The following is a 27,329-nucleotide window of genomic DNA, read 5'->3' on the forward strand; positions in this document are numbered from 1 at the left end:
TAATCATATCAGCTAGTCGATGTTTGCAAGGTATGTATTAATGAGTTGCCAATATATTAAGAAAATTCTGAATAGATTTAAATTATTATTTTGACCATTACAAGTTTACAAATTGCGGGAGGGATATTATAGCTAAGTTTCAAACATTGAATAGAAGCATCTTCAAAGTCCACTAAAATATCAAATACGTTTACTCTCCGTCATTATTGGCGAAGACCTCCGAAGCTTTATTAACCAAAAATCATCGACCTTCCCTTGCCGGTGTTCATTTGCTCAAGATAAAAGTCTTGCTCTTGCATTTATAGTCAATGCATGTAACTTACAATGTTCAATCAAATGCAATCTAATGCTTAATTTAGCAAGCCTATCAGACTAGACATCCATGGAAACGGGTTTCTGTTTTCGCATTGCTTCTTGTTTCCTCATCTTCTTCTCAAAAGCCTCGACTGCAGCAATTGACACCATTTCTCCATCAGAGTTATTCACTGATGCCATGACTTTAGTCTCCAATGATGGAACCTTTGCATTGGGTTTCTTCTCTCCTGGCACTTCTAAGAACCGCTACCTGGGAATCTGGTACAACAACATCCCCATGCAAACTGTTGTTTGGGTTGCAAACAGGATAAATCCAATCAACGATTCCACTGGCTTGTTGAAGATAGAAACTAGTGGCAGAATTGTACTTCTAGTTCAAAACACAACAGCTGTTTGGTCGACTAATTCGACAGCAATTGTACAGAATCCAGTATTGCAGCTTCTGGATTCTGGTAATCTTGTTGTCAAAGATGGAAAGGATCCAGATAATTACTTATGGCAAAGCTTTGATTATCCATCAGATACACTGTTACCAGGGATGAAAATTGGTATTGATTTAAAAACTGGTTTCCATCGAAGACTTTCAGCCTGGAAGAACTGGGATGATCCGACTCCTGGTGATCTTACTTTTGGAATTGAACTCCAAGGAAACCCAGAAGCTGTTCTAAGAAAAGGCTCAGAAAAGTACGCTCGCAGTGGTTTATGGAATGGCAATGATTTTAGTGGGTATCAAAATTTAAGGCGGAATCCTATATTTGATTATGGCTTCGTCTGGAACGAAAATGAAGTTTACTACATACAGTTCACCAAAGACAATTCAGTTATTTTGAGGGGCATTTTGAACCAAACTGAAAGTGCAATACAAAGGTACACATGGAACCCAGAAACTCAAACCTGGAAGCTGTTTTTAAGCTCGCCAATTGACCTTTGTGGCAGATATGGACATTGTGGTCCAAATGGGAACTGTGATAGCACTAAGCTTCCGGCTTGTTGTCAATGTTTGACAGGGTTCAGGCCGAAATGGCCCGAAAGATGGAACTCAGCTGATTATTTCGGAGGGTGTATACACAGTAAGCCATTGAACTGCCAGAGTGGGGATGACTTTATCAGAATAAGGAGAGTGAAAACTCCAGACGCCACAAAGTCTTGGGTTAATAGAACTATGAATCTCATGGAATGTAGGGCTAAGTGCCTGAGGAACTGTTCTTGCACGGCGTACACTAATTTATATGTTACAAGAGGAGGTAGTGGCTGTGTGATGTGGTTCGGTGATCTAATCGATATCAAACAATTTCAATCAGATGGTCGGGATGATCAGGATCTTTACATAAGAGTGTCCGCTTCAGAAACAGGTACTGGTTCACAAAGCTAACATGTTCTTATTACATCTTGTGGTAACGTTTTTTTTTTTGAGTTTTTGTGTAATAAATAATTAATATTTGTGCATCTTGACATAATGGCAGAACTGAAGAAAAAGGCTAAGGTGAAGCCCATCATACTTGCAACTGTAATTGCTTCCCTTTTGGGGATTCTTTTGGTCGTTTGTTATAATCGCAGAAGCAGGAGAAAGTTAAAAGGTAACACTAATTATGGTCTAAAATGTATAACCTTCAAAAACAAACTGCTAATGGATGGTTTTGAACTTTTTATATGATCTAAGAAACAGAGTTCCATAGTTCATAAACCAAGTGCTTGGGGTATTTTGGTTCGGTGTTTGTCCAGAAACTTGTCCAATTCTATGTTTTATACTCTTTTCAGATGAAGTTGAAGACAAGAATCCAAGTGATAAAGAGAATAAAGACGAGAATGAAGATATGGAGCTTGTAGTATTTGAGTTTAGTACAATAGCTCAAGCTACTGATAGTTTTTCATTTCGTTACAAGTTAGGCCAAGGAGGTTTTGGTCCTGTTTATAAGGTCAAATTTACTGTATTTTATTACAGTGATATCTAAGTATACAATTTTACTGTAAGCTCATTAAAATATTGTAAAATTTTCCAGGGGACACTTCCAAATGGACAAGAAATTGCAGTGAAGAGACTTTCAAAGACTTCTGGACAAGGATTGAATGAGTTCAAGAATGAAGTAAAGTTGATTGCCAAACTTCAGCATCGGAATCTTGTAAGGCTTCTTGGATGTTGCGCTCAAGGAGACGAGAGAATGCTGGTCTATGAATACATGCCTAATAGAAGCCTTGACTCTTTCATTTTTGGTCTGAAAATCATTAGAAAACGTATTTTTGTTTTCACTTATGCTTCTTCATTGATTAAATAAGATGCAGGACTAACATGAAAGCGTAATTTGTAGATCAAACTAGACGCGAAGTATTAACCTGGTCCAAGCGTTTTCGAATTATCAGCGGGATTGCTAGAGGACTACTCTACCTTCATCAAGACTCAAGGTTGAGGATAATTCATAGAGATTTAAAACCTAATAATGTTCTACTTGACAGTGAGATGAACCCGAAAATTTCGGATTTTGGCATGGCGAGAACTTTTGGAGGAGATCAAACAGAAGCCAACACAAATAGAGTAGTTGGAACTTAGTGAGTGTACTTTTTGACCTTTTCCACATTATTTGATCCATAAATCCCAATAAAAAACTTCATTTTCTTTATCTGACAATGTTCTGCAGTGGTTATATGGCACCAGAATATGCTAGCGACGGTCTGTTTTCAATAAAATCAGATGTTTTTAGCTATGGGATTTTATTGTTGGAGGTTATAAGTGGAAGAAAGAATAGAGGGGTTTATCATGCAAATCAAAGCGAGAACCTCGTTGAACATGTAAATGTCAACAGATACTACTACGGTTATGTTTTCTCGCAAATTATAAATTCTTAAAAGGTTTGAATTTTGATGCAGGCATGGAGATTATGGACAGAAGGGAAGCCTTCAGATGTTGCTGAGGATTTCTTAGTACAGAATGGTGGTCCACCCCAGCTATTACGTTGCATCCACATTAGCCTTTTATGTGTACAGCAGCATCCCGAGGAGAGGCCGGACATGTCATCTGTGGTTCTTATGTTGGGAAGTCACAATGAATTGCCTTCGCCTAAGCAACCTGGTTTCCTGTTTTGCAAGAAACCCTTTGAAGCAGATTCTTCACCCGGCACCGACGGAACGTCTTCGAGAAATGAAATAACTTCATCGCTATTAGAGGCTCGATAAGAACATGTTGTATGTGACACTTAATCTATTATTCTCATAACTATCATTAAACTTGAGGCTTTTTTCTTTCTCCTGAAATTATGATTTCTAGGATATTAAAGTTTGGAGGAAGTTGATATTTTTTATAACAATTATAAATGGGGATTTCTAATGGTATAAACATTTTAACTGTGGAGTGTTATGATTTACAATTTTTTAAAATTATTTTTTGTTCCAACTTATTGTATAAATTCATCACTTCCCATTCAACAAAAATGTTATTGCAAGATTCTCTGTTTCAATCTATTCCTAATTTGTGTTTAAATGATGTTCCCTTTAAATTGTACCTTGTGAGTTGAAATATATAATCAAAACAGTCTAAACATAAGGAAATAACTAAGCATCTTAAAAGTCAGTTAACTTTAATATAAAATACTTACAGTCACTGACATTATTGATAGACTTCCAATATTTTATTAATCAAATTCCATGACTACAAGAGTCTGACGTCTAGAATGTTCAATAAAATGGAATATATACTAAATTTGCAAGAAATTAGCTACCAGACTAGACATCCATGAAAATAGGATTCTATTTTTACAGTGCTTGTTGTGTCCTCACCATCTTCCCAAAAACTTCAATTGCAATCCGGAGATCTACTTATGGCAGCTCCTGGATTCTGGTAATCTTGTTGTCATAGATGGAAATGATAGTAATCCGGAGAACTAGTTATGGAAAAGCTTTGATTATCCATCAGATACAATGTTACCAGGGATGAAAGTTGGTGTTGATTTCAGTACTGGCTTCGATCGAAGAATCTCAGCCTGGAAGAAATGGGATGATCCATCTCCAGGTGATCTTACTTATGGTGTAGAACTTGAAGTAAACCCAGAAATGATGCTAAGGAAAAGATTAGAAAAGTACTCTCTGAGTGGGTCATGGATTAGCAATGGATTTGGTCGGGTACCAAATGTAAGGTCGAATCTGATCTATGATAATGACTTTCGGAGGAAACCAAACAGAAGCCAATACAAATAGAGTAGTTGGTACTTAGTAAGTGTACTTTTATGCCTTTTCCATACAATTTAATCCATAAATCCCAATACAAAAACTCCATTTTGTTTATCTGACAACGTTCTACAGTGGTTACTTGGCACCAGAATAAGCTACTGAGAGGCTATAGTCAGTAAAATCAGATGCTTTTAGTTTTTAGTTTTGAGATTTTGCTGTTGGAGGTTATAAGTGGAAGAAAGAATAGAGGGTTTTATCATGCAAATCAAAGCGGCAACAACATCAACTGATACTATTATCATTATGTTTCATTACTTCAACTACAAATGCTAAAAGATTTAAATTTTGCTGCAGGCATGGATATTATGCAAAGAAGGCAAGCATTTGGATGTCACTAATGATTTCATAGTAGACACAGGTGACCTATCCGAGCTGTTACGATGGATCCACATTAGGCTTTTATGTTTACAGCAGCATCCTGAGGAGAGACCGAGCAACACATCCGTGGTTCATATGTTGGGACGTCATAATGAATTACATTCGCCTAAACAATCTGGTTTCTTGTTTTACAAGAAACCCTTTGAAGCAGATTCTTCACCCGATATGCATGGTTCATAAAATCTCCAAACTATAACCTATAATTTATATTTTTGTTACAATCAGCAAATGTTTGACAGAAATGTCTGATGAAAAGGACTTGACCTTTTGGTAACGATGTTCGCTTAATTAATCATTATTGATATGAAAATTTCTACCATATGTCGTTTTTTTCCTCCCCCCCCCCCCCCCGAGATGCATATGGAAGTGGAAATGCATGTTAATTACACTCTGAATGGTTCTTGGTCATACTTTTTTTCCTTCTCAACAGTCTGAACTAAAGAATAAAAAGATAAGCATCTTCAATGTCAGTGAATATAAATTCAGATAAGCATCTTCAAAAATTTTACTTGTGATGATGGGATAAGGTTTCATCATAATCTCAAATTTAACAAGGACGGTATGTTTTATTAATTCCAATATGGTGAGAGGACTAGAGGCCATGGCGGATGCACCCATTATTTAGGGTAGTCGAGTATTTTATCTTGAAATCTTATATTTTTTAGTTATTTATTTTATTGATTGTATCTATCTTAAAATTTTATCTATATTTATCTGCATACAAAAATCTAATATTGTTGATACATGTATATCCATCCTAAAAAAAATATTTCTAAATCTGTCACTTAACAGGGCTTATAATGCTCCTGAATGACTTGAAAGCTAAAATGCAAGGCGTAGAACCAAATCATTTATTAAGCCTCAACCAGTATCTCTTACATTAATCTTTCCCAGTCAAAACCATCACAGAAGTATAATGTTTAAGCTGAAAAAACTCCAATTCGTACTCAGCCATTGTCATATTACACTGGATTAAGCCAATGGACTATCGCTTACACGTTTCCATGTAGTGCTGGCTCATGACCATGAACTTCTTCTTGAATACTTGTAAGAATTAATTCCTTCGAGCCAATACTCTGCAACAGTTGGATCAACTCCTTGTTCTCCTGCAAAAGTTTAGAAAGAAAGAAGAAGAAGATGAAGATTTTTAGTCTAAAAAAGTTGAGAAAAAAGCTTACCTCTGTTAACTTTTGTTTACCTTCAGCCTGTAAGAACACCAAGGATAAAATATTCTGACATAATATAGGATCACTCCGACGTAATCCTTGCTTTGGGGAAAAAAAACTTACAGTTGAGCTTCGGTTGACCAATACCTAATATGATACAGGGGTAATGCATGGAGGATTAGTTGCGTGAATTTTGCACCTAACCCCATAACATGGAAATTTTCCAAAAGTAAATTGCCACCCAATACCATCATAACCTTTAAATATATCAGTTTTAAACAGCCCCCATGCGTAGCTTTCACACGACATTTCCTCCGCATGATATGGATGAGTTCACACCCAAGGAGGATATGACCCATGATAAAAGCATTTTAAAATGGTGGTTATAATCGCCGGCAATCGGCATCATATCTTTCAATCTATTGGCCGACACTTACGAACAGGTCATGTGGACGACATTGCAAATGCTGATGGGCATTTGGGGAAATGCCATGGATCAAATATGCTATTAAAAAAAAGAAGAAGAAGAGGGGGGGTGGAAGTTGGGGAAATTTAATACTAGCATTTAAACAAGACCGGATCTTTATGTGGCCCTTGAGACAATATAAAGCTTGTAGCTTTAGTTTAGACTGTAAATAACGTTTCTGATCAAATCATCTAAAGTTTAGCTAAAAGTCTGATGAAAGACTTTTTCTTTTTGTTCTGATGAAAGACTTGACTTTGGGTAACCCATCTTCAAAGGCAGTTGAATATAAAATACTTGTAGTCTCTGTCTTTATAGTCAATGCTTGTAAAATGTTGGGCAAACTACATTAAATGGTCATTGAACTTTTATTTAGCTTGCATTTTGGTTAACCAACTTTTAAAACTTATAATACAGTCACCAAACTTTTAGTTTGTTTTAAGTAAGGTCCCTGATATTACCTCCCGTAAGTTTTATCTGACGAGACACACCACTTTTATTTTTTAGCTTAATAAAATAATCCTTTTAACCCATTTTAGCTTAATAAAAAAAATTTCCTCACCCAAAATTGACTAAAAACCCTAAAAATCAAATTTCTCTTTCTCTTATTTTCTTTGTTTGATCAACAATCGAAGCTAGCAATGGAGACACCAACTGCAATCCCAACATGTTTTTATGGAATGTCAACTACCTTACGCACAACTTGGACTAATAATAATGTTGGAATGAGGTTCTTTGGGTGCGTTAACCATGGGCATGTATTTAGAAGAAATTGTAAATTTTTTATTTGGTATGATCCTCCATTGAATTCACGTTCACGTGTTGTTATCGTTAGGTAACATGTGAATCAAATCATATATTTTTTTTCAAACACAAAAAATAATAACTTACTGTTTGCCACACTTAAACAAACCTTCGATCGATTCTTTCTCTCCCTCATTGTCATCCACAACATTCGATAATCTAAAAAAAAACCAAAACCAAAAAAACTCAAATTAAACCTAATATCACTACAGCAAAATAGAGTTTTAGCGGTGTTTTTTTAGTCTTATAGCGGCGTTTTTAAGCGCCGCTAAAAGTATTTGCGGCGATAGGAAAAACGCCGCAAGAAGCGCAGGCAATACCAGCGCCGTTAAAGTTATCGGCGTTTGAGAATAAAAAACGCCGCAATAGGTCAATATCTATTACGGCGTTTTTTGAACAAACGCCGCAAAAGGTCGATATCTATAGCGGCGTTTTTGGAATAAACGCCGCAAAAAGTTATGATATATAGCGGCGTTTGTAGAAAAAACGCCGCAAAAGGTCAGATCTATAGCGGCGTTTTTGGATACGAACGCCGCAAAAGAGAAGACCTATACTGGCGTTTTTAGAACAAACGTCGCAAAAGGTCAGACCTATAGCAACGTTTTTGGACACAAACGCCGCAAGGTCAGACCTATAACGGCGTTTTTGAACTCAAACGCCGCAAAAAGTCAGACCTATAACGGCGTTTTTGGATACAAACGCCGCTAATTACCTTTCTTTAGCTAATATTAATTGATTTTGCATATTTCATTTCTGCTATACATCTCCTAAATTTATATCTAGCTTTATCTAATTAACAACAACCATACATTTTAATTAAGACAAAAAACATAAAGAAAAATACTTAACAACAAAATAAATTAAAGTTTTTTTATGGAGAGAGAACCTTAAAAGACATTAAAGTACAAATGAGTTACAACTGAACCTCAAAGTGTAGATATACATGGATTTATTGTTCGATACATCCTCAATTTCACTAGCGTCATCATCATAACCTCCAGATATGCCTTCTAAAGCTAATTTGTTTCCCACTTCATTGGAATTTGTCATATTCATCGTCTTGACATCTTATTTAAAAGTATCATTTGACAGTGAATGATCTCTTCTCAATAGATTAAAAACAAATGGGAAACGTTGTGCCAGTCTATTGAAGAAGCCGCTTTTTGTTGTAGTTTGTTCTTCAATATTACTGCAATTACAATAATTTAGATGAGACTAAGAAGAGAAGGAAACAACCAGCAGAACTTGCATTCATAACTTGCAATTACAATAATTTAGAAAGATTGGATGTGATTTGGCTAAGAGTTTGAGCATTTTGCTTCAAAATATGCATAATTGTACCGCATATTCCTAAGAACATACGACAAACAAGCATATTAAACAACTAAACAATACAACATGCATAATTTGCAGATTAAACATTAAAACCTCGCGAGTAACTATAATAGGTTTTCCATTAAGTAAAACCTCACATAAACTAAAAAGAGAAGGGAAGAATAACATATAAAATTAAGGAAATAAATAAATAAACAAAATTAGTTTGATAATTTCAAGGAAAATGGACACATGGTGTCTAAAGCCCAAATTAGAAGAAATTTACTTTAACAACACAAATAGACAAAGTTGGGCGTATGAAACAATTAGAGTATAATTTATATATGCAAAGAACAGTCTAATAAACTCTTTAGCTTTACTGTTAAATGCCACAGGTGTTTAGGTTATGCTATTATTTCGCAGATATTCACTGAGTAGCGACTAGACTGAAGCCAGCTGCTAGAATCATTCTTTGACCTCATAAAAGAAAGATCAATCTCTATTGTAGAGTATAACTTTTACATTGCTGTTAAGTTTTCAAAGTTTTCAAAGCCAGATATTACAGGAAGTCAAAAACAGCTTCATGGTTTCAAAACTTTATAAAACTCCAAACTCAGAGAATTATGATGTACAACTCCAGTCACAATTGAATGATGAGTAAGCAAGAGAGAGTTCAACATGAATACACTTTATAAAATGATCTTAAGGAATAGTTCCATATTAATTAGTTCTACATGAAGATTAAGACCCTTTAGTTAGATGGATCACTTGACAATTATGCGTCCAAACTTGAACCTAAATTGTAGGCACTTTACCTGTGATAAATCTAATTTTGAATAGAATTTCAGGAACTGAGCTTGCAAATGCACTACTTGTACAGAATTAAAGAAATTGAAATATCAATTGCTTTAATGTTAAATTTGTGGACCTTGGATTTCAAAGTAATCATTACTTCAATAAACCCCAATTCTGTAGACATCATAAAATTTTCAACGATAATTTTATTCACTCAGCTAAAATGTAAAAAAGCATCTCAATTTCACAGTTCACGGCACCATCACCTAGTAACAGATAAGTGATTTCTTAAATTTCCAATCATAGGCAAACGACAACAAATTTAGCCAAAATTAGTTATGGTAAGCATAATCCTAAGTAAACAAGTGTAGTAAACAGAGTCAGCGGATTAAACCTGAGTAAACTCATGTAGTATGTCTCTATCACTTCGTTTGACTTGTGCAAGTCCAAACCCGAACAAGACGACCTGACCCCCCCCGACTCCATGGCCGCCCCAATTTCACTCCATTCTGGTCATGAACAACAGTATTATTCACGAAGTGATCGACCTCTGGTACGATTGGCCCAACGGAAGAAACTTCAACATCATCCAGCACCAGCTGGGGAATGTCCTCCACGATCTCGAGTGGAACAACGGGACTTCCTTCTTTTACACCCTCGATTCCTCCAAAACCTACAGCAGTGTTCAGCTCGAGGTCGGGATTTTACGCCCCGACTGGCTCGACGGAGCTACGTACTTGGGTCAGCGAGAGGCGGACGGGTTCGTTTGCAATGTGTGGGAGAAAGCAGATTTCATCACGTATTTTGAGGATGTGGTCACTAAGAGACCCGTTCTCTGGATCTTCTACACCGGCGAGTCTAACTGATTTCGATTCAGTTCAATTTTAATCTGATGAATGAAGGTGAAAATTGAAAGTGTAGGGAGGGAGGCGCATTTGATGACATTTGAGGCGGGAGCAGTTCTTGATGATTCCAAGTGGCAAGCCCCCATATACTGCTTTCACAACACCACCAAAACCACCACCCACAGATTGTTGGGTGGAGCTCTCAAAGGTTTCAAAAAAAGGTTAAAGGGCGCGACACTTAAAATTTGTAAACTTGCAGCGTTTGTAAACACAAACGCCACTATAGTACAAGTGTATAACGGCGTTTGAATAAAAATGCCACTAAAGTACGCGTCTTTAGCGGAGTTTGCATAAAAACGCCACTAAAGTATAAGTCTTTAGCGGCGTTTGTATAAAAACGCCACTAAATTATGAGTCTTTAGCGACGTTTGTAAACACAAATGCCACTATAGTACATGTGTATAACGGCGTTTGTATAAAAACGCCACTAAAGTACAATTCTATAGCGGCGTTTGTATAAAAATGGCACTAAATTACGAGTCTTTAGCGGCGTTTGTATAAAAACGCCACTAAAGTACTACTCTTTTGCGGCGTTTGTTGAAAAAACGCCACTATCGATGAACCTATTGCGGCGTTTTTATAAAAACGCTACTAAAGTTACCATTTGTGGCGTTTGCTATGTAAACGCCGCTATATGTTTAAAATTAGTGGCGTTTACTCCTAAAACGCCGCTAACAACGCCGCTGTAGAACAATTTTGTTGTAGTGTATATCCAAGTCAATTGATCAGTTAAAAGGTTTTAAATCCTTTTAACTTTTTCCAAATTTTATAGGGCGTCGTTTGTGAATGTTTTTTTTTAATTTTTATTAAGTTGAAAAATAACAGTAACATGCCACGTCAGATAAAACTAATAGCAGGTAACGTCAGGGACCTTACTGAAAATAAACTAAAAATTTGCTGATTGTATTGCAAGTTTTAAGTTTAGTGACCATAATGCATATTCCCTAGAAGTTTAGTGACCATAATGCATATTCCCTAGAAGTTTAGTGACCATTCATGTAGTTTACCCTAAAATGTTCGAATGTGTAATTAATTCTCCGAGAAACGAACAATCAGACAAGACATCCATGGAAATGGGTTTCTATTTCTACTGTGCTTGTTGTTTACTCATCATCTTCCCAAAAGCTTTAACGGCAATCTACACCATTTCTCCATCAGAGTCACTCACTGATGCCATGACCTTAGTCTCCAATGATGGAACCTTTGTGTTAAGTTTCTTCTCTCCAGGCACTTCCAAGAACCGCTACCTGGGAATCTGGTTCAACATCCCCATGCAAACTGTTGTTTGGGTTGCAAACAGGATAAACCCAATAAATGATTCCACTGTCTTGTTGAAGATAGAAACTAGTGGCAGAATTGTGCTTCAAGTTCAGAACACAACAGCTGTTTGGTCGACTAATACGACGGCAAGTGTTCAGAATCCAGTATTGCAGCTCCTGGACTCTGGTAATCTTCCTGTCAGATATGGAAACGATAATAATCCGGAGAACTACTTATGGCAAAGCTTTGATTATCCAGCAGATACAATGTTACCAGGGATGAAAATTGGTTTTGACTTAAGAACTGGCTTGGATCGAAGACTCACAGCCTGGAAGAACTGGGATGATCCATCTCCAGGTGATCTTTGCTATGGTGTTGAACTTAAAGGAAGTCCAGAAATGGTGCTAAGGAAAGGCTTAGATAAGATCTCTCTCAGTGGGTTATGGGCTGGCACTGGATTTAGTGGAGCACCAACTTATAGGTCGAATCCGATCTTTGATTATAACTTATTGTGGAACGAAAATGAGATTTGCTACACATATTTTCGTAAAGACCAATCAGCAAAGTTGAGGAATGCTTTGAACCAAACAGAAAGCGAGTCACAAATTTACACATGGAACCCAGAAACTCAATCCTGGCAGCTGTTACTAGCCTTGCCAATCGACTATTGTGACAGAAATGATTTTAAATTTATTTTTAAATAAAAAATTAAAAATCAAGTCATATATCATGTATTTATTAAGTAACAAAATTTTTATGGACATTGACGGTTAGACTTTAAAATAGTAACATAATAAAATATTATATATCTACTTTGAAAAAAAAATTCAAATACATAAAACAAAAAGAAATATAATATCAAATCCTAATCTTAGAGGAAGAGGACCTGACGGAATGAAGAGAAATACTCCTAATTAGTCTAAAATTCATAACCTAAAAAGAATACAAGGAAATAAAGATAAACAACTTGCTCGACCGTCCTAATGCGCTTGCTCAACACATAATTTTTTTTTAAAAGTGAGTTACATCTAAAACTTCCAAAATAAATCGTCAGCTAATACGATCATAACCTTTAAAAATATCAGTTTTAAACTCTCCCAAGAGTAGCTTTCCCAAGATATTTCCATATGGATGAGTCACACCCAAGGAGGGGGTCACAATCTCCAGCATTTTATCTTTCAATCTATTGACCAACACTTTCGAACAGTTCTTGTAGGCGGCTACTGGGCCATCCATTCAACAGATTATCTGTTATTCAAACAAAAAAACAAGTGACAGGGGTGCAAGTTGGGAAATTTAATACTAGCATTTAAACAAGACTTTCTTTTTGTTCGAAGTCTCATGAAAGACTTGACTTTTGGGTAACCCATCTTCAAAGACAGTTGAATATAAAATACTTGTGGTCTCTGTCTTTATAGTCCGTGCTTGAATTTCAAATGTTCAATAAAACGGAATATGTAATGAATTCTGCTAGCAAGGAGCAATCAGACCAGACATCCATGGAAATGGGTTTCTATTTCTACTGTGCTTGTTGTTTCCTCGTCATCTTCTCAAAAGCTTCAATGGCAGTCGACACCATTTCTCCATCGGAGTCACTCGCTGATGCCATGACCTTAGTCTCCAATGATGGAACCTTTGTGTTAGGTTTCTTCTCTCCAGGCACTTCCAAGAACCGTTACCTGGGAATCTGGTTCAACAACATCCCCATGCAAACTGTTGTTTGGGTTGCAAACAGGATAAACCCAATAAATGATTCCACTGGCTTGTTGAAGATAGAAACTAGTGGCAGAATTGTGCTTCAAGTTCAGAACACAACAGCTGTTTGGTCGACTAATACGACAGCAACAGCAAGTGTTCAGAATCCAGTATTGCAGCTCCTGGATTCTGGTAATCTTGTGGTCAGAGATGGAAAAGATAGTAATCCGGAGAACTACTTATGGCAAAGCTTTGATTATCCATCAGATACAATGTTACCAGGGATGAAAATTGGTGTTGACTTAAGAACAGGCTTGGATCGAAGACTCACAGACTGGAAGAACTGGGATGATCCATCTCCTGGTGATCTTACTTATGCAATAGAACTTGAAGGAAGCCCAGAGTTGGTGCTAAGGAAAGGCTTAGAAAAGTACACCCTGAGTGGGTTATGGATTGGCAATGGATTTAGTGGGGCACCAACTTATAGGTCGAATCCGTTCTTTGATTATGACTTTGTGTGGAACGAAAATGAGGTTTACTACATATATTTCCTCAGAGACCAATCAGTAAAGTTGAGGAATGTTTTGAACCAATCCCAAAGTCAGTTACAAAGTTACACATGGAACCCAGAAACTCAATCCTGGCAGCAGTTTCTAGCTTTGCCAATAGACTATTGTGACAGATATGGACTTTGTGGTCCGAATGCGAACTGTGATAGCAGTAAGCTTCCTGCATGTCAATGTTTTAAAGGGTTCAGACCGAAATGGCCCCAAAGATGGAGCTCATCGGATTTTTCCGGAGGGTGTGTACACAGTAAGCCATTGAACTGCCAGAGTGGGGATGGATTTATTAGAATTGATAATGTGAAAACCCCAGACACCACAAGTTCTTGGGTTAATAAAACTATGAATCTCAAGGAATGTAGGGATAGGTGCTTGAGGAACTGTTCTTGCATGGCATACACTAATTTAGACATTACAAGAGGAGGTAGCGGCTGCGCCATGTGGTTTGGTGATCTGCTTAATATCAAACAATTGCAATCAGAGGGTCAGGATCTTTATATCAGAGTGTCTGCTTCAGAAGCAGGTACTGATTTACACTTTACAAAGCTAGAACATGTTGGGTAATGTTTTTGGTTTTGGTGTATAATAAATAATTAATATTTGTGTATCTTGATCAGTGACAGAACTACCTTACAAGTGGGAGGAGATCTGGCCCCATTCATATATTTTTTTCCTTTTAGTTTATATAATAACTTTAAAAGATTTATAGATTAATTGCCTCACTTTTCAATCAAATTATATTTTAACCCTGGGTAGATATTCTGACTTCGTCTCTCTTGACCAATACTGATAATGGCAGAACTGAAGAAAAAGTCTAACGTGAGGCTTGCCATCATACTTACAACTGTACTTGGTGCCTTTTTTGGGTTTCTGATAGTTGCTTGTTACATTCGCAGAAGCAGGAGAAAGTTAACAGGTAACACAAATTATGGTTCTTTGCAACAAATAATAGAACCATTTTGCTCATCTATGTTTAATACTCTTTTCAGATGAAGTTGAAGACAATAATCTAAGTGATAAAGAGAATAAAGACGAGCATGAAGATATGGAGCTTGCAGTATTTGAGTTTGGTACAATAGCTCAAGCTACTGACAGTTTTTCATTTCGTTACAAGCTAGGTGAAGGAGGTTTTGGCCCCGTTTATAAGGTCAAATTTACTGTATTTTATTACAGTGATATCTAAGTATACGATTTTATTGAAAGCTCATTAAAATATTGTAAACTTTTCCAGGGGACACTACCAAATGGACAAGAAATAGCAGTGAAGAGACTTTCAAAGAGTTCTGGACAAGGACTGAAAGAGTTCAAGAATGAAGTAAAGTTGATTGCCAAACTCCAGCATCGGAATCTTGTGAGGCTTCTTGGTTGCTGCATTCAGGGAGTTGAGAGAATGCTGGTTTACGAATACATGCCTAACACAAGCCTTGACGCTTTCATTTTTGGTCTGATATATCATTAGAAAACCTCTCAACATTATCACTTTTGCTTCCTCAATGATCAAATAAGACGTAGGACTAACATGAATGTGTACTTTCCAGGTCAAAAGCATTCTGAAGTATTAACTTGGTCCAAGCGTTTTGAAATTATCTGTGGGATTGCTAGGGGACTACTCTACCTTCATCAAGACTCTAGATTAAGGATTATCCATAGAGATTTAAAAGCTAGTAATGTTCTACTTGACAGCGAGATGAACCCAAAAATTTCGGATTTTGGCATGGCAAGAGCTTTTGGAGGAGACCAAACAGAAGCCAATACAAATAGAGTAGTTGGAACTTAGTAAGTGTTCTTTTATGCCTTTACCATACAATTTGATCCATAAATCCCAATAAAAACTTCATTTTCTTTATCTGATAATGTTCTCAGTGGTTATATGGCACCAGAATATGCTACCGATGGGCTGTTTTCAGTAAAATCAGATGTTTTTAGCTTTGGGATTTTATTGTTGGAGATTATAAGTGGAAGAAAGAACAGAGGGTTTTATCATGCAGATCAAAGTGGCAACCTTATTGAACACGTAAACATCAACTGATACTATTTCATTAAGTTCTGTTTCTTCAACACAAATGCTAAAAGGTTTAAATTTTTCTGCAGGCATGGATATTATGGAAAGAAGGCAAGCCTTTGGATGTTGCTGATGATTTCTTAGTAGGCACTGGTGATCTATCGGAGCTGTTACGATGCATCAACATTAGCCTTTTATGTGTACAACAGCATCCTGAGGAGAGACCGAGCATGTCATCCGTGGTTCATATGTTGGGAAGTCATAATGAATTGCCTTCGCCAAATCAACCTGGTTTCTTGTTTAGCAAGAAATTTAAAGCATATTCTTCACCAGACATCGACAGATCGTCCTCAAGAAACGAAATAAGCTTATCATTATTAGAGGCTCGGTAAAAGAAAATATTCCTTGGTTCATTCAATCTGTTATTCTCCAAACTAGCATTAACAATCTGTTTGTAGTTTCTTCGATATTCAGAGTACATACCTTGTAGTATAAGTTATATGGAAAGCAACCCTAATTTATCTTTTTGAATATTTTTAATAATATAGGGTGATTATAAGCTACTTAAATCCAAAACCTCTAAACAACACTCTCTTTAAACACTAAAATTACTTGATAGAACATATTGTGATGAAAAAAAATAATTATAATAACATATTCTTTTGATTATTAAATTTTCAAAAGTTATAAAATTAATATCAAATTTTATTAAATTATAAAATAATCATTAAATGTATTAATTTTTACACGTATTATAATATCACAATGACCGTTTTATAATAATATGATAAACTTAATTATTAATATTTTATAGGTTTTAAAAGTTTAATGGTCAAAAGGAGACCTCTAACCTACTTTATTCTTATATTTAAAAAAAATTATATATTTAAATTTAGAATTGATATTATTAAAATATAATCACAACCTTGAAAGATTATTGTTCACAAAATAATCGAATATATGAAATTATACATACACGTGCATAGTATTCTCACGAAAACCAAATAAAGAATTAATAAAAAGAAGTGATCAAAAGTAGAGAGTCGTTTTTACAGGGGTCTGAAAGTGAAAAACAAAAGTTGCGTAGGTAGCGTACCGTAGCATGCATGTGAAAGTGGATATAACAGCAAAGTATATATATATATATATATATCATCGTATCTACAAAAATGAAGGCGCTTAGTTCTCAGTAATTTTATATAAATAATTATTTAAAGAAATAGGACTCTCCAACCATTATTTAGAAAAATAATTCTCAATCGTTCACATCGCACAACCTCGTGGCTTGCAAACCACATGTTAAATCCTCGCACTCTCCAACATAAGATACATTCAACGTGGGCGTAATTTTCAAGTAAGCCAATAAAATAATTAGATAAAATGATAAAACCGGCTCCGACCAAGAACTGGGGTGATCCATCTCCAGGTGATCTTACTTATGGTGTAGAACTTGAAGGAAACCCAGAAATGGTGCTAAGGAAAGGCTTAGAAAAGTACTCTCGGAGTGGGTTATGGATTGGAAATGGATTTAGTGGAGGACCAAGTGTATGGTTGAGACCGAACTTTGATTGACTTTGTGTGAAAAGAAAATGAGGTTTCCTACATATATTTCCTCAAAGACAAATCTGTGATTTCGGGATTTGTTATCAATCAAACTGAAAGTGCAAGACAAAGGCACACATGGAACCCAGAAACACAAACCTGGCAGCTGAATATAATAATCCCAACAGACTATTGTGACAGCTATGGACGTTGTGGTCCAAACGGGATATGTGATAGCAATAACCTTCCGTCTTATTGTCAATGTTTGACAGGGTTTAGGCCGGTATGGCCCGAAAGATGGAACTCAGCGGATTATACAGGAGGGTGCGTACACGGTAAGCCATTGGACTGCCAGAAAGGAGACGGATTTATCAGAATTGGGAATGTGAAAACCCCAGACACCACAAATTCTTGGGTTAGTAAAACTATGAATCTCAAGGAATGTAGGGATGAGTGCTTGAGGAACTGTTCTTGCATGGCATACACTAATTTAGATGTTACAAGAGGTGGTAGCGGCTGCGCCATGTGGTTTGGTGATCTGATTGATATCAAACAATTGCAATCAGATGGTCAGGATCTTTACATCAGAGTGTCTGCTTCAGAAGCAGGTACTGGTTTGCAAAGCTTGAATATGTTCTTATTTCATCTTGTGGTAATTGTTTTGTTTACAAAGCTAGAAGATGTTCTTATTTCATCTTGTGGTAATTGCTTTTTTTTGGTTTTGGTGTAATAAATAATTAATATTTGTGCTTCTTGACCAATACTGTTAATGGCAGAACAGAAGAAAAAGCCCAAGGTGAACCTTGCCATCGTACTCCCAACTGTAATTGGTGCCTTTGTGGGGTTTCTGTTAATTGTAGGTTACATTCGGAGAAACAGGAGAAAGTTAACAGGTAACACTAATTATGGTTCTCATAAATGAAATCATTTTGCTGCAAATACCAAAAGCATTTTGCTCATCTATGCTACTCAAACTGGAGTGTTTGCTGGATGTAAGTGTATTTGAGAATATGTTTGACATGAATAAGAAAAACGAAAAGTCAAAAGTAGTTCATGATAGAAAATCATAATCTACGCTCCATTTTCTTAAAAGATATTAAACATTATTTTGATCCTTTTACCTTTTCACTTTAATTTCTTACGAACCTGTAACTTTCAAAAACTAACTGATAATGGATGGTTTTCAAAATTTTATGTGATCTAAGAAGAAACAGAGTCCCATAGTCCATAAACCAGGTGCTTGGGGTATTTTTGGTTTTAGGTGTTTGTCCAGAAACATGTACATAAATCAATCAATATAGAAAAAAGAGGCAGTTTGGTACAATAGCTCATGCTACTGACGGCTTTTCATTTCGTTACAAGTTAGGTAAAGGAGGTTTTGAACCCGTTTATAAGGTCAAATTTACTGTATTTTATTAGAGTGATATCTAAGTATACGATTTTATTGAAAGCTCATTAATAGGCCTGTAAATGAACTGAACGTTCAACGAACCGTTCATGAACCGTGCGGCAGGAAGTTCGTTTATGTGCGTTTATTTATTAAATGAACGAACATGAACAAGATTTTTTGTTCGTTTAATTAAATGAACAAACATGAACATAGGTTTCGTTCGTTCATTTAGGTTCGTGAACGTTCGGTTATGTTCGTTTGGTTATGTTCGTTTATGTTCGTTCGATTATGTTCGTTTATGTTCATTCATTTATGTTTAACCCAATCTTCTTAAATCAATTTTGGTGACCAATTTGTAAGTATCTTAAAAATATTAATCTAATATTCTGATGACCAACTCCATAATTAACCTAATTTTATTTGGAGATTAAATCCAATATGTTAACCTGTGAGGCACCTCGCTCTTATATTCATTTTCCCCTTTTTTTCCCAAATCTTATTGTTCACTGGAGAGTGGAGACGATCTCTGAAAGATTCAAAACAAGTTATATTATAGTGCAATATGAAGTTTTACATGTCTGTTTTCATCTTTCTCTGTTTTATTTGACTTAATAGTTGATATGTAAAGTTATTGTGGGTATCTTCACATCTAAAACTCAAGAAAACATAATACTTCTTTCTAGAAATAGATGGGAAGATAAAGGTAAAAATTGGAAGTATATGAGCATCAGTAAAAAGAAAAATCTATAGAATTTGCCAGAAAACATTTCATCACTGCTAATAAGCTCTTACGCTATTTATCACTGTAGATTTGGTTGATTTGTATTGTCGACTATTTTTCATGAAAGAACAATGGAAGGTAAGGTCTCCAACGTTTATGTTCGTTTATGTTCGTGTTCATTTATGTTCGTGTTCGTTTATGTTCGTGTTCGTTTATGTTCGTTTATTTATTAAATGAACGAACATGAACAAGTCATATTCCTTAATAAACGAACATGAACAAAAAAAATTTTGTTCGTTTATGTTCGTGTTCGTTTATGTTCGTTTATTTATTAAATGAACGAACATAAACATACCTTCGTTCGTGTGCGTTCGGTTCGTTTACAGGCCTACTCATTAAAGTTTCTCTCTATTAGAGGCTTGATAAGAAAAGGTTGTATGGTCATTCAATCTGTTATGTTCCAAACTATCAGTAACAATTTCTGTCACACCTGAAACTTGATGCAGTAACAATATTTGTTGCTAATTTGAATGTTTAGATTCCATAATCATGTTTCGGATATGTAAGAGCCTTTGGTTGGGATCATTGTCATTATGGACCCTATTGAAGAAATTTCTCAGTCCTCACTAAAATCCAATAATTAGCTGCTATCTAAGTAGATTATTAGATTCTTAATTTCAATTCAAAGAAAAACGAAACTTTCATGATCGAATAATTGTATAATTTAATTGGAAAAGGGTCCTTATCAATCCTTTTTGGTTCCACAAATTCTTCATATTTTATCTTCAATTATGTGTTCTTCTATTTTAATCATTTTAGTCTCCACCCTTAATTGAACAAGATGGGTGACACTATTTTTGATCTTATTTTATTGGGATTGACTTACTCTCTCTATCATCAATGGTGCTTCAAAATTCATTGTCTTCTAATCATAGATGAGTTGCAGGTGCTGCTTTTATAGCACACTTTGGAGGAGTATAGAGCCTCCATGAAGCTGGAATGTTGCAGATTCTACCCAAAGCATGCCTGCTAATATCAGTCCAAGCCATAAACTTGCAGTGTCCTTGTGCAGTTCCTGTCCTTGTAAACAAAACTGGGTAGCTTGTTAGGAACCTAAATGCAAAAGTTGTAAATTGAAGGATGTATTCAGCAGATTTAATTATTATATAACATGTGTGAGTGTAAACCCCCAAAAAGCAATTAAACCAAATCCAAAAGCAAAAGTGATTGCCCAAATAAAATCTATACACCGCTATTATAATGATTCAAGGACCAACCCACTTAGCCTAAGTCCAATTTTGAAAGTTTAAAAAAAAAAAAACTTTGGGACATCCAACAAGACTTGTCAAGCCCAAAATATAAGAACCTTTAATTTTTTTTAAAAAAATTGAATATTATACAGTCTGTTTAGAATTTTTTTTAATATATTGTTAATGCATATATATCTTGCAGACATAATTTCTCGAACTTAGATCTTTATGAGAGAAAAAGATTCATTTTTATCATTGAAACCATTCAAAAAGTTAAACCCTTAAATTAATGGATAAAGTACACAAATGATCCATCGATTATAAGATGTTGTTTTGTTGAGTCTCCTGATTATTAAAAGATACAAAATGGTTCATTGACTATAGGGAATTACTTTGTTGAGTCCTCTAACTATTGAAATTTACAAAATAGTCACTTGACTATTCATATATTCCAAACTCATCATTTGTCGTTAAAAAAGTGACAACCATCTGAGATGGACGTTAACATATTGCCTTGGATATAATAAAATATGATCTTATAATCATTTTAGCTTTATATTGTGGATCGAATTTAAACTTTTTTGGACATGAAGTAAGTATATATATAAAAATTGGAAAAATTAGAAAGCTTTTTGTTTAAAACATCAAATATGTTTTTTTACTTCATTCAAAAAATGTACAGAATTTAAATAAAAGAGTAGTTTTTGCTAAAATAAAATGAAAAGCATAGGTGAAAGTTGCGGGAGATAGGTAGCAGCTAGGGATGGCAAACGGGTACAGTTTCGTGGATTTTGCACTGCATCCGCTTTAATTAGAGCGGGGATGGGTATAATTTTAGCGGGTAGTGGGCGGGTGTGGATTTATAAAGTGGTACCCGTCGTGGGTGATGAGCGGGTAATGGGTTTGAGACATTACCCGCATCCGCCCGCCCAGCTAAATATCTATTAAATTTTGGATCATAATGAATTTAAGTGTAATTTTAGAGACTAATTTATAAATTTAATATTGTATAATATATAACATATAATTTAACCAAATATTAAGGATATTTAGTCTTTAATCTGATCTTTAATTAGGGAAATATTCGGCTCTTTGATTAAACCTATAATCCCACTAACCACGTCACTTTCCATGTTCTTTAGCCCATGTTGCCCATCCAAACACAAATTAGCCGTACTATAAGTATTAACATCAAAAGCAGTAGTTTCCATGTTTAGTCCTTCAAAATCCATATTAGGCGTACTATGAGCATTAACATCGAAAGCAGCTCAACAATCCAACTCTGCGACTACATGCTCCCTACAATCTGTCTCCATAACATTCGTAGAGCCACTCATCTGACAAATTGAAGCATGCGCTGCTACCCTATTACGAACTGTCTGGGAACCAACTCTAACATCCCATTAGTTTGCTGTCAAGCGGGTCTAGATGGGTATGTCACTAGGGGTAGTGAGTGTGGGGATGAATTTGAAAATGTACCCGCGTGGGCGGGTGTGGATTTAAAAATTTATACCCATCATGGGTGGTGGACAGGTGATAGATTGAAAAATATTAGGTGGGTATGAGAATGAGAGAGGGAGTATCTACACCCGACCCGACCGTTTGCCATAGCAGCATTTAAACAAGAGCAAATCTTATTTGACAGAAGACAATATGTGTTGGCAATTTCTTTGCAAATCTAGAAGTATCTATAAATTATATTTTTGATCCAATCAGCGGAAGTTCGGTAGCAAATCTGATGAAAGATTCTTGACTTTTTTGGTAACGATGTTCACTTTATTCATATTTATTGATATGAAAATCTCAACCATATGTTTCTTTCTTAACTCATAACATTCATTCTTCAAAGTCGTCTGAATATGAAATAGTTGAAGTCTCTGTCATTATTGAGCAAGACTTGCAAAGTTTTATTTACCAAATTCCATGCCTATGGTCGTCTAGTACGGACAAAGCACTTGCATTTAGAGTCAATGTGTGAATTTAGATTTAGACATCCATGGAAACGGGTTTCTTTTTCTTCGGTGCTTGTTGTTTTCTCATCATCTTCTCAAAAGTTTCAACGGCAACCGACACCATTTCTCCATCAGAATCACTCACTGATGCCATGACCTTAGTCTCCAAAGATGGAAGCTTTGCGTTGGGTTTCTTCTCTCCTGGCACTTCCAAGAACCGCTACCTAGGAATCTGGTACAACACCACCCCCATGCAAACTGTTGTTTGGGTTGCAAACAGGATAAACCCAATAAACGACTCCACTGGCTTGTTGAAGATAGAAACTAGTGGCAGAATTGTGCTTCAAGTTCGGAACAAAGCAGCTGTTTGGTCGACCAATACGACAGCAAGTATCCAGAATCCAGTATTGCAGCTCCTGGATTCTGGTAATCTTGTTGTCAGAGATGAAAACGATAGTAATCCGGAGAATTACTTATGGCAAAGCTTTGATTATCCATCAGATACAATGTTACCAGGGATGAAAATTGGTATTGATTTAAGAACTGGTTTGCACCGAAGACTCTCAGCCTGGAAGAACTGGGATGATCCATCTCCAGCTGATCTTACTTATGGTTTAGAACTTGAAGGAACCCCAGAAATGGTGCTAAGGAAAGGCGTAGAAAAGTACTATCGCAGTGGGTTATGGAATGGTGATGGATTTAGTGGCACACCAAATTTAAGGTCGAATCCCATATTTGATTATGACTTTGTCTGGAATGAAAATGAGGTTTACTACATATATTTCCTCAAAAATAAATCAGTGATGTCCAGATTTGTTTTGAACCAAACCGAAAGTGTAAGACAAAGGTACACATGGAACCCAGAAACTCAAAGTTGGAAGCTGTTTTCGATCATGCCAAGTGACTACTGTGACAGATGTGGACTTTGTGGTCCAAATGGAAACTTTGATAACAATAAGTTTCCGGCTTGTCAATGTTTGACAGGGTTCAGGCCGAAGTTGCTCGAAAGATGGAACTCATCGGATTGGTCTGACGGGTGTATACACAGTAAGCCATTGAACTGCCAGAGTGGAGATGGGTTTGTCAAAATTGCCAAGGTGAAAACTCCAGACACCCCAAATTCTTGGGTTAACAAAACTATGAATCTCAAGGAATGTAGGGCCAGGTGCTTGAGGAACTGTTCTTGCATGGCCTACACTAATTTAGATGTTACAAGAGGAGGTAGTGGTTGCGCCATGTGGTTCAATGATCTGATCGATATCAAACAATTTCAATCAGATGGTCAGGACCTTTACATCAGAGTATCTGCTTCAGAAACAGGTACTGGTTATGTTCTTATTACATCTTCTGGCAATGTTTTTTGGGTTTTGTTTACCAAGTAATTAACATTTGTGCTTCTTCATCAATATTGATAATAGCACAACTGAAGAAAAAGGGTAAGATGAAGCTTGGCATCATACTTGGAACTGTAATTGCTGCGCTTTTGGGGTTTGTTTTAGTCGTTTGTTACATTCGCAGAAGCAGGAGAGTGTTAAAAGGTAACACTATTTATGGGGATTTTTGGTTTCAGTGTTTGTCCATAGACATGTATATATATCAAGAAACATAGAAAAGATGCAATGGAAATTCCTAGTCTAATGTTTTTACTCTTTTCAGATAACGTTGAAGACAAGAATGTAAATGACAATGAGAATGAAGATATGGAGCTTGCAGTATTCGAGTTCGGTACAATAGCTCATGCTACTGATACTTTTTCATTGAATAACAAGCTAGGTGAAGGCGGTTTTGGACCTGTTTATAAGGTGAAAGTTTCTGTATTTTAGTATAGTGATATTTGATTAATCATTTTACCCGAATGCTCATAAAAATGTTGTAAAATTTTCCAGGGGACACTTCCAAATGGACATGAAATTGCAGTGAAGAGACTTTCAAAGAGTTCTGGACAAGGACTGACCGAGTTTAAGAATGAAGTAAAGTTGATTGCTAAACTTCAGCATCGGAATCTTGTAAGGCTTCTTGGATGCTGCATTCATGGGGATGAGAGAATGCTGGTTTATGAATACATGCCTAATAGAAGCCTTGACTCTTTCATTTTTGGTCTGAAAATTATTAGAAAACCTCTCAATGTTATCACTTTTGCTTCTTCAATGATCAAATAAGATGTAGGCCTAACATATATGTGTACTTCCCAGATCAAACGAGACGCAGGGTATTAACTTGGTCCAAGCGTTTCCGAATTATCTGCGGGATTGCTAGGGGACTACTCTACCTTCATCAAGACTCGAGGTTGAGGATTATTCATAGAGATTTAAAATCTAGTAATGTTCTACTCGATAGCGAGATGAACCCAAAAATTTCGGATTTTGGCATGGCAAGAACTTTTGGAGGAGATCAAACAGAAGCCAATACAAATAGAGTAGTCGGAACTTAGTAAGTGTACTTTTGTGCCACTGTCATACTATGTGATCGATTAATCTAATAATAAAAATCATTTTCTTTATCTGAAAATGTTCTGCAGTGGTTATATGGCACCAGAATACGCTACCGACGGGCTGTTTTCGGTAAAATCAGATGTTTTTAGCTTTGGGATCGTATTGTTGGAGGTTATAAGTGGAAGAAAGAATAGAGGGTTTTACCATACAAATCAAAGCGGCAATCTCATTGATCATGTAAATGTCAACAGATACTATCATGTATCATCATGTTTTCTCACTTAACTACAAATGCTTAAAAGGTTTGAATTTTGCCGCAGGCATGGAGTTTATGGAAAGAAGGCAAACCTCTGGATGTTGCTGATGATTTCTTAGTAGAGACCAGTGATCTATCCGAGCTGCTACGATGCATACACATTAGCCTTTTATGTGTACAACAGCATCCTGAGGAGAGACCAAGCATGTCCTCCGTGGTTGTGATGTTAGTAAGTCATAATGAACTGCCTTTGCCCAAACAACCAAGTTTCCTGTTTTGCAAGAAACCGTTTGAAGCAGATTGTTCATCCGGCAACGACGGATCATCTTCGAGAAACGAAATAAGTTTATCTTTATTAGAGGCACGATAAGAAAAGGTTGTACCATTCATTCAATCTGTTATGCTCCATACTGTCAGTTCCACTTGATGCTTGGAGCATGTAAACCCCCACCCCAAAAGAAAAAAACATCATTTATAAGTTGTTGAATATGTACTAGTTTTCTGCTACATTTGTTCTATATCAAGAGCTATCTGGTTTAGAAATGTTTATTCTTGTTTCTTCAACAATTTGTTAATTTTAATGTTTAGATACCATAATCATGTTGCAGATGCAAAAGCAAACTAGTTTCAATCATTCCAATTCACAGAAAAAAAAAAAACATTTACATGGATCATAGTAAGAAAAGCTTCAACTTTACATAATTTTTCTTAAACCCATAATTATAAAGTAATCAAGACTTAAGTTTTACACTGAATTACAAAAGCTGTAACAACTAACTATTGATGCTGTCATGCTGACCATTTCCCATGCTCAACATTCATTTCCACCCCTCACAAAAGGGTAAGCAGCAGCTTCCATCAATGAATTTCATAATTTTCTTTTTCTCGAAATAATATGTTTTATCATTATATTCAGGCAGGAAGTTTCCATAAGCCATTACTTATGATTTATAGTTAGGATAAGAGAGCACCAAATGACCCAAAAATCATGTGAAAACCAGCTCAACTTCTTTTAAGACTGGCATAAAATGATATAAAGTGGTATCTGGTGTGAATGATTATTATTATGATGATGTGGTTGGACCATTGGATCATGCAAATGTATATAATATATGATTGTATCATGAAATGGATGACAGGGAAGGTGTTGAATTTTGTTGACTGAAAAGCAAGGCTGAATTGGATTCTCAATATATGATGTGGATTGGATCAGCATGTAGCATGGGAGACGTCACCCCCATATTTGAATCATATAAATGTCATGCCATTGCCACTCATTAACATTTTCATCCTTTTTTATTGGACCCCAAATTCCATTAATCCTCTAAAAATTAAAATATATATATATTAATAGTAATTCATAATAACATTTTCATTTTTCACATACGCAGTTAAATCACTCATCTTTTTTACCCCCACATACTTAAAGAGTAAGTTATAAATTTAATCACTTAATTTTCCTCTCACTTTTATGTTGGTCCTTAGAATTTTTTTTAGTTTACTCATTAAATTTTTTTTGTTTTATTTTATTCACTTGAATATTAAATCATAAATGAAAAAGTGACATGAGAGTCATTTGTGTTGTTATGGACAATTTTTTATTGACATGGAATTTATGTGTCATCTACATCATTTTCCTTTTTTTCATTATTTTTTATTGATTTTATCTTCTTCGTTCAAAGATTAAAGTTTTAAAATTTCATTCATGTGTCACGTCGGCATCATAATTATCATTCTTTGATGTCTTCTCTAATCATTCAAGCCATCGACGAACTCGTCTCATTGTCTCCTATCACTCTATCAATTTAAATTTTTACCCAAATCACTTTAAAATTCATAAAACTAAACTTTAAACTCTAAATCACAAACCCCCAAATCAATTTGATCTATACTTTTCATCATTTAATC

At 35.7% G+C, this 27,329-nt stretch overlaps 5 protein-coding genes across 6 annotated transcripts; all 5 read left to right on the forward strand.

Moving 5' to 3' along the window:
- Positions 1-382: 382 nt before the first annotated feature.
- Positions 383-3,490, forward strand: LOC120160631 (G-type lectin S-receptor-like serine/threonine-protein kinase At4g27290). The gene is made up of 7 exons (XM_039170997.1): positions 383-1,667; positions 1,779-1,892; positions 2,074-2,231; positions 2,316-2,526; positions 2,622-2,859; positions 2,949-3,099; positions 3,178-3,490. Exons 1-7 carry the CDS (start codon positions 383-385, stop codon positions 3,481-3,483), a joined length of 2,463 nt encoding a protein of 820 aa, XP_039026928.1. The 3' UTR covers positions 3,484-3,490.
- Positions 1,427-16,304, forward strand: LOC120160322 (G-type lectin S-receptor-like serine/threonine-protein kinase SD1-1). The gene is made up of 8 exons (XM_039170748.1): positions 1,427-1,458; positions 14,200-14,399; positions 14,676-14,792; positions 14,866-15,023; positions 15,108-15,318; positions 15,415-15,652; positions 15,740-15,890; positions 15,968-16,304. Exons 2-8 carry the CDS (start codon positions 14,219-14,221, stop codon positions 16,268-16,270), a joined length of 1,359 nt encoding a protein of 452 aa, XP_039026679.1. The 5' UTR covers positions 1,427-1,458; positions 14,200-14,218; the 3' UTR covers positions 16,271-16,304.
- LOC120160632 (uncharacterized protein At4g14100-like) lies at positions 9,969-10,319 on the forward strand. Its single transcript, XM_039170998.1, has one exon. It carries the CDS (start codon positions 9,969-9,971, stop codon positions 10,317-10,319), a length of 351 nt encoding a protein of 116 aa, XP_039026929.1.
- On the forward strand, positions 11,426-12,291 carry LOC120160633 (S-locus-specific glycoprotein S13-like). The gene is made up of 2 exons (XM_039170999.1): positions 11,426-12,099; positions 12,210-12,291. Exons 1-2 carry the CDS (start codon positions 11,426-11,428, stop codon positions 12,289-12,291), a joined length of 756 nt encoding a protein of 251 aa, XP_039026930.1.
- Positions 13,082-25,861, forward strand: LOC120160317 (G-type lectin S-receptor-like serine/threonine-protein kinase At4g27290). 2 transcript variants are annotated; one of them, XM_039170742.1, is made up of 8 exons: positions 13,082-13,846; positions 23,501-24,053; positions 24,155-24,271; positions 24,390-24,535; positions 24,620-24,830; positions 24,926-25,163; positions 25,252-25,402; positions 25,486-25,861. In XM_039170742.1, exons 1-8 carry the CDS (start codon positions 13,118-13,120, stop codon positions 25,789-25,791), a joined length of 2,451 nt encoding a protein of 816 aa, XP_039026673.1. In that variant the 5' UTR covers positions 13,082-13,117; the 3' UTR covers positions 25,792-25,861. The 2 variants fall into 2 exon arrangements, with proteins under 2 accessions (XP_039026673.1, XP_039026672.1); XM_039170741.1 differs by having other exon boundaries at positions 23,501-24,048; positions 24,150-24,271.
- The last annotated feature ends 1,468 nt before the right edge of the window (positions 25,862-27,329 follow it).

The sequence above is a fragment of the Hibiscus syriacus genome, unplaced genomic scaffold, assembly GCF_006381635.1.
Source record: "Hibiscus syriacus cultivar Baekdansim isolate YM2019G1 unplaced genomic scaffold, ASM638163v2 tig00111392_pilon, whole genome shotgun sequence".
NCBI lineage: Eukaryota > Viridiplantae > Streptophyta > Magnoliopsida > Malvales > Malvaceae > Hibiscus > Hibiscus syriacus.

Excerpts from the sequence above, each read along its gene's own strand:
- LOC120160631 (XM_039170997.1), top strand. The coding sequence starts at position 383 with ATGGAAACGGGTTTCTGTTTTCGCATTGCTTCTTGTTTCCTCATCTTC. Across the intron at positions 1,893-2,073 it reads AAGCAGGAGAAAGTTAAAAG|ATGAAGTTGAAGACAAGAAT; the intron begins GTAACACTAATT and ends TACTCTTTTCAG. Across the intron at positions 2,527-2,621 it reads CCTTGACTCTTTCATTTTTG|ATCAAACTAGACGCGAAGTA; the intron begins GTCTGAAAATCA and ends CGTAATTTGTAG.
- LOC120160632 (XM_039170998.1), top strand. The coding sequence starts at position 9,969 with ATGAACAACAGTATTATTCACGAAGTGATCGACCTCTGGTACGATTGG.
- LOC120160633 (XM_039170999.1), top strand. The coding sequence starts at position 11,426 with ATGGAAATGGGTTTCTATTTCTACTGTGCTTGTTGTTTACTCATCATC. Across the intron at positions 12,100-12,209 it reads AGTGGAGCACCAACTTATAG|AAAGCGAGTCACAAATTTAC; the intron begins GTCGAATCCGAT and ends TGAACCAAACAG.
- LOC120160317 (XM_039170742.1), top strand. The coding sequence starts at position 13,118 with ATGGAAATGGGTTTCTATTTCTACTGTGCTTGTTGTTTCCTCGTCATC. Across the intron at positions 13,847-23,500 it reads TTGTGTGGAACGAAAATGAG|GTTTACTACATATATTTCCT; the intron begins GTTTACTACATA and ends AATGAAAATGAG. Across the intron at positions 24,831-24,925 it reads CCTTGACTCTTTCATTTTTG|ATCAAACGAGACGCAGGGTA; the intron begins GTCTGAAAATTA and ends TGTACTTCCCAG.
- LOC120160322 (XM_039170748.1), top strand. The coding sequence starts at position 14,219 with ATGAATCTCAAGGAATGTAGGGATAGGTGCTTGAGGAACTGTTCTTGC. Across the intron at positions 15,319-15,414 it reads CCTTGACGCTTTCATTTTTG|GTCAAAAGCATTCTGAAGTA; the intron begins GTCTGATATATC and ends TGTACTTTCCAG. Across the intron at positions 15,653-15,739 it reads AATAGAGTAGTTGGAACTTA|TGGTTATATGGCACCAGAAT; the intron begins GTAAGTGTTCTT and ends TAATGTTCTCAG.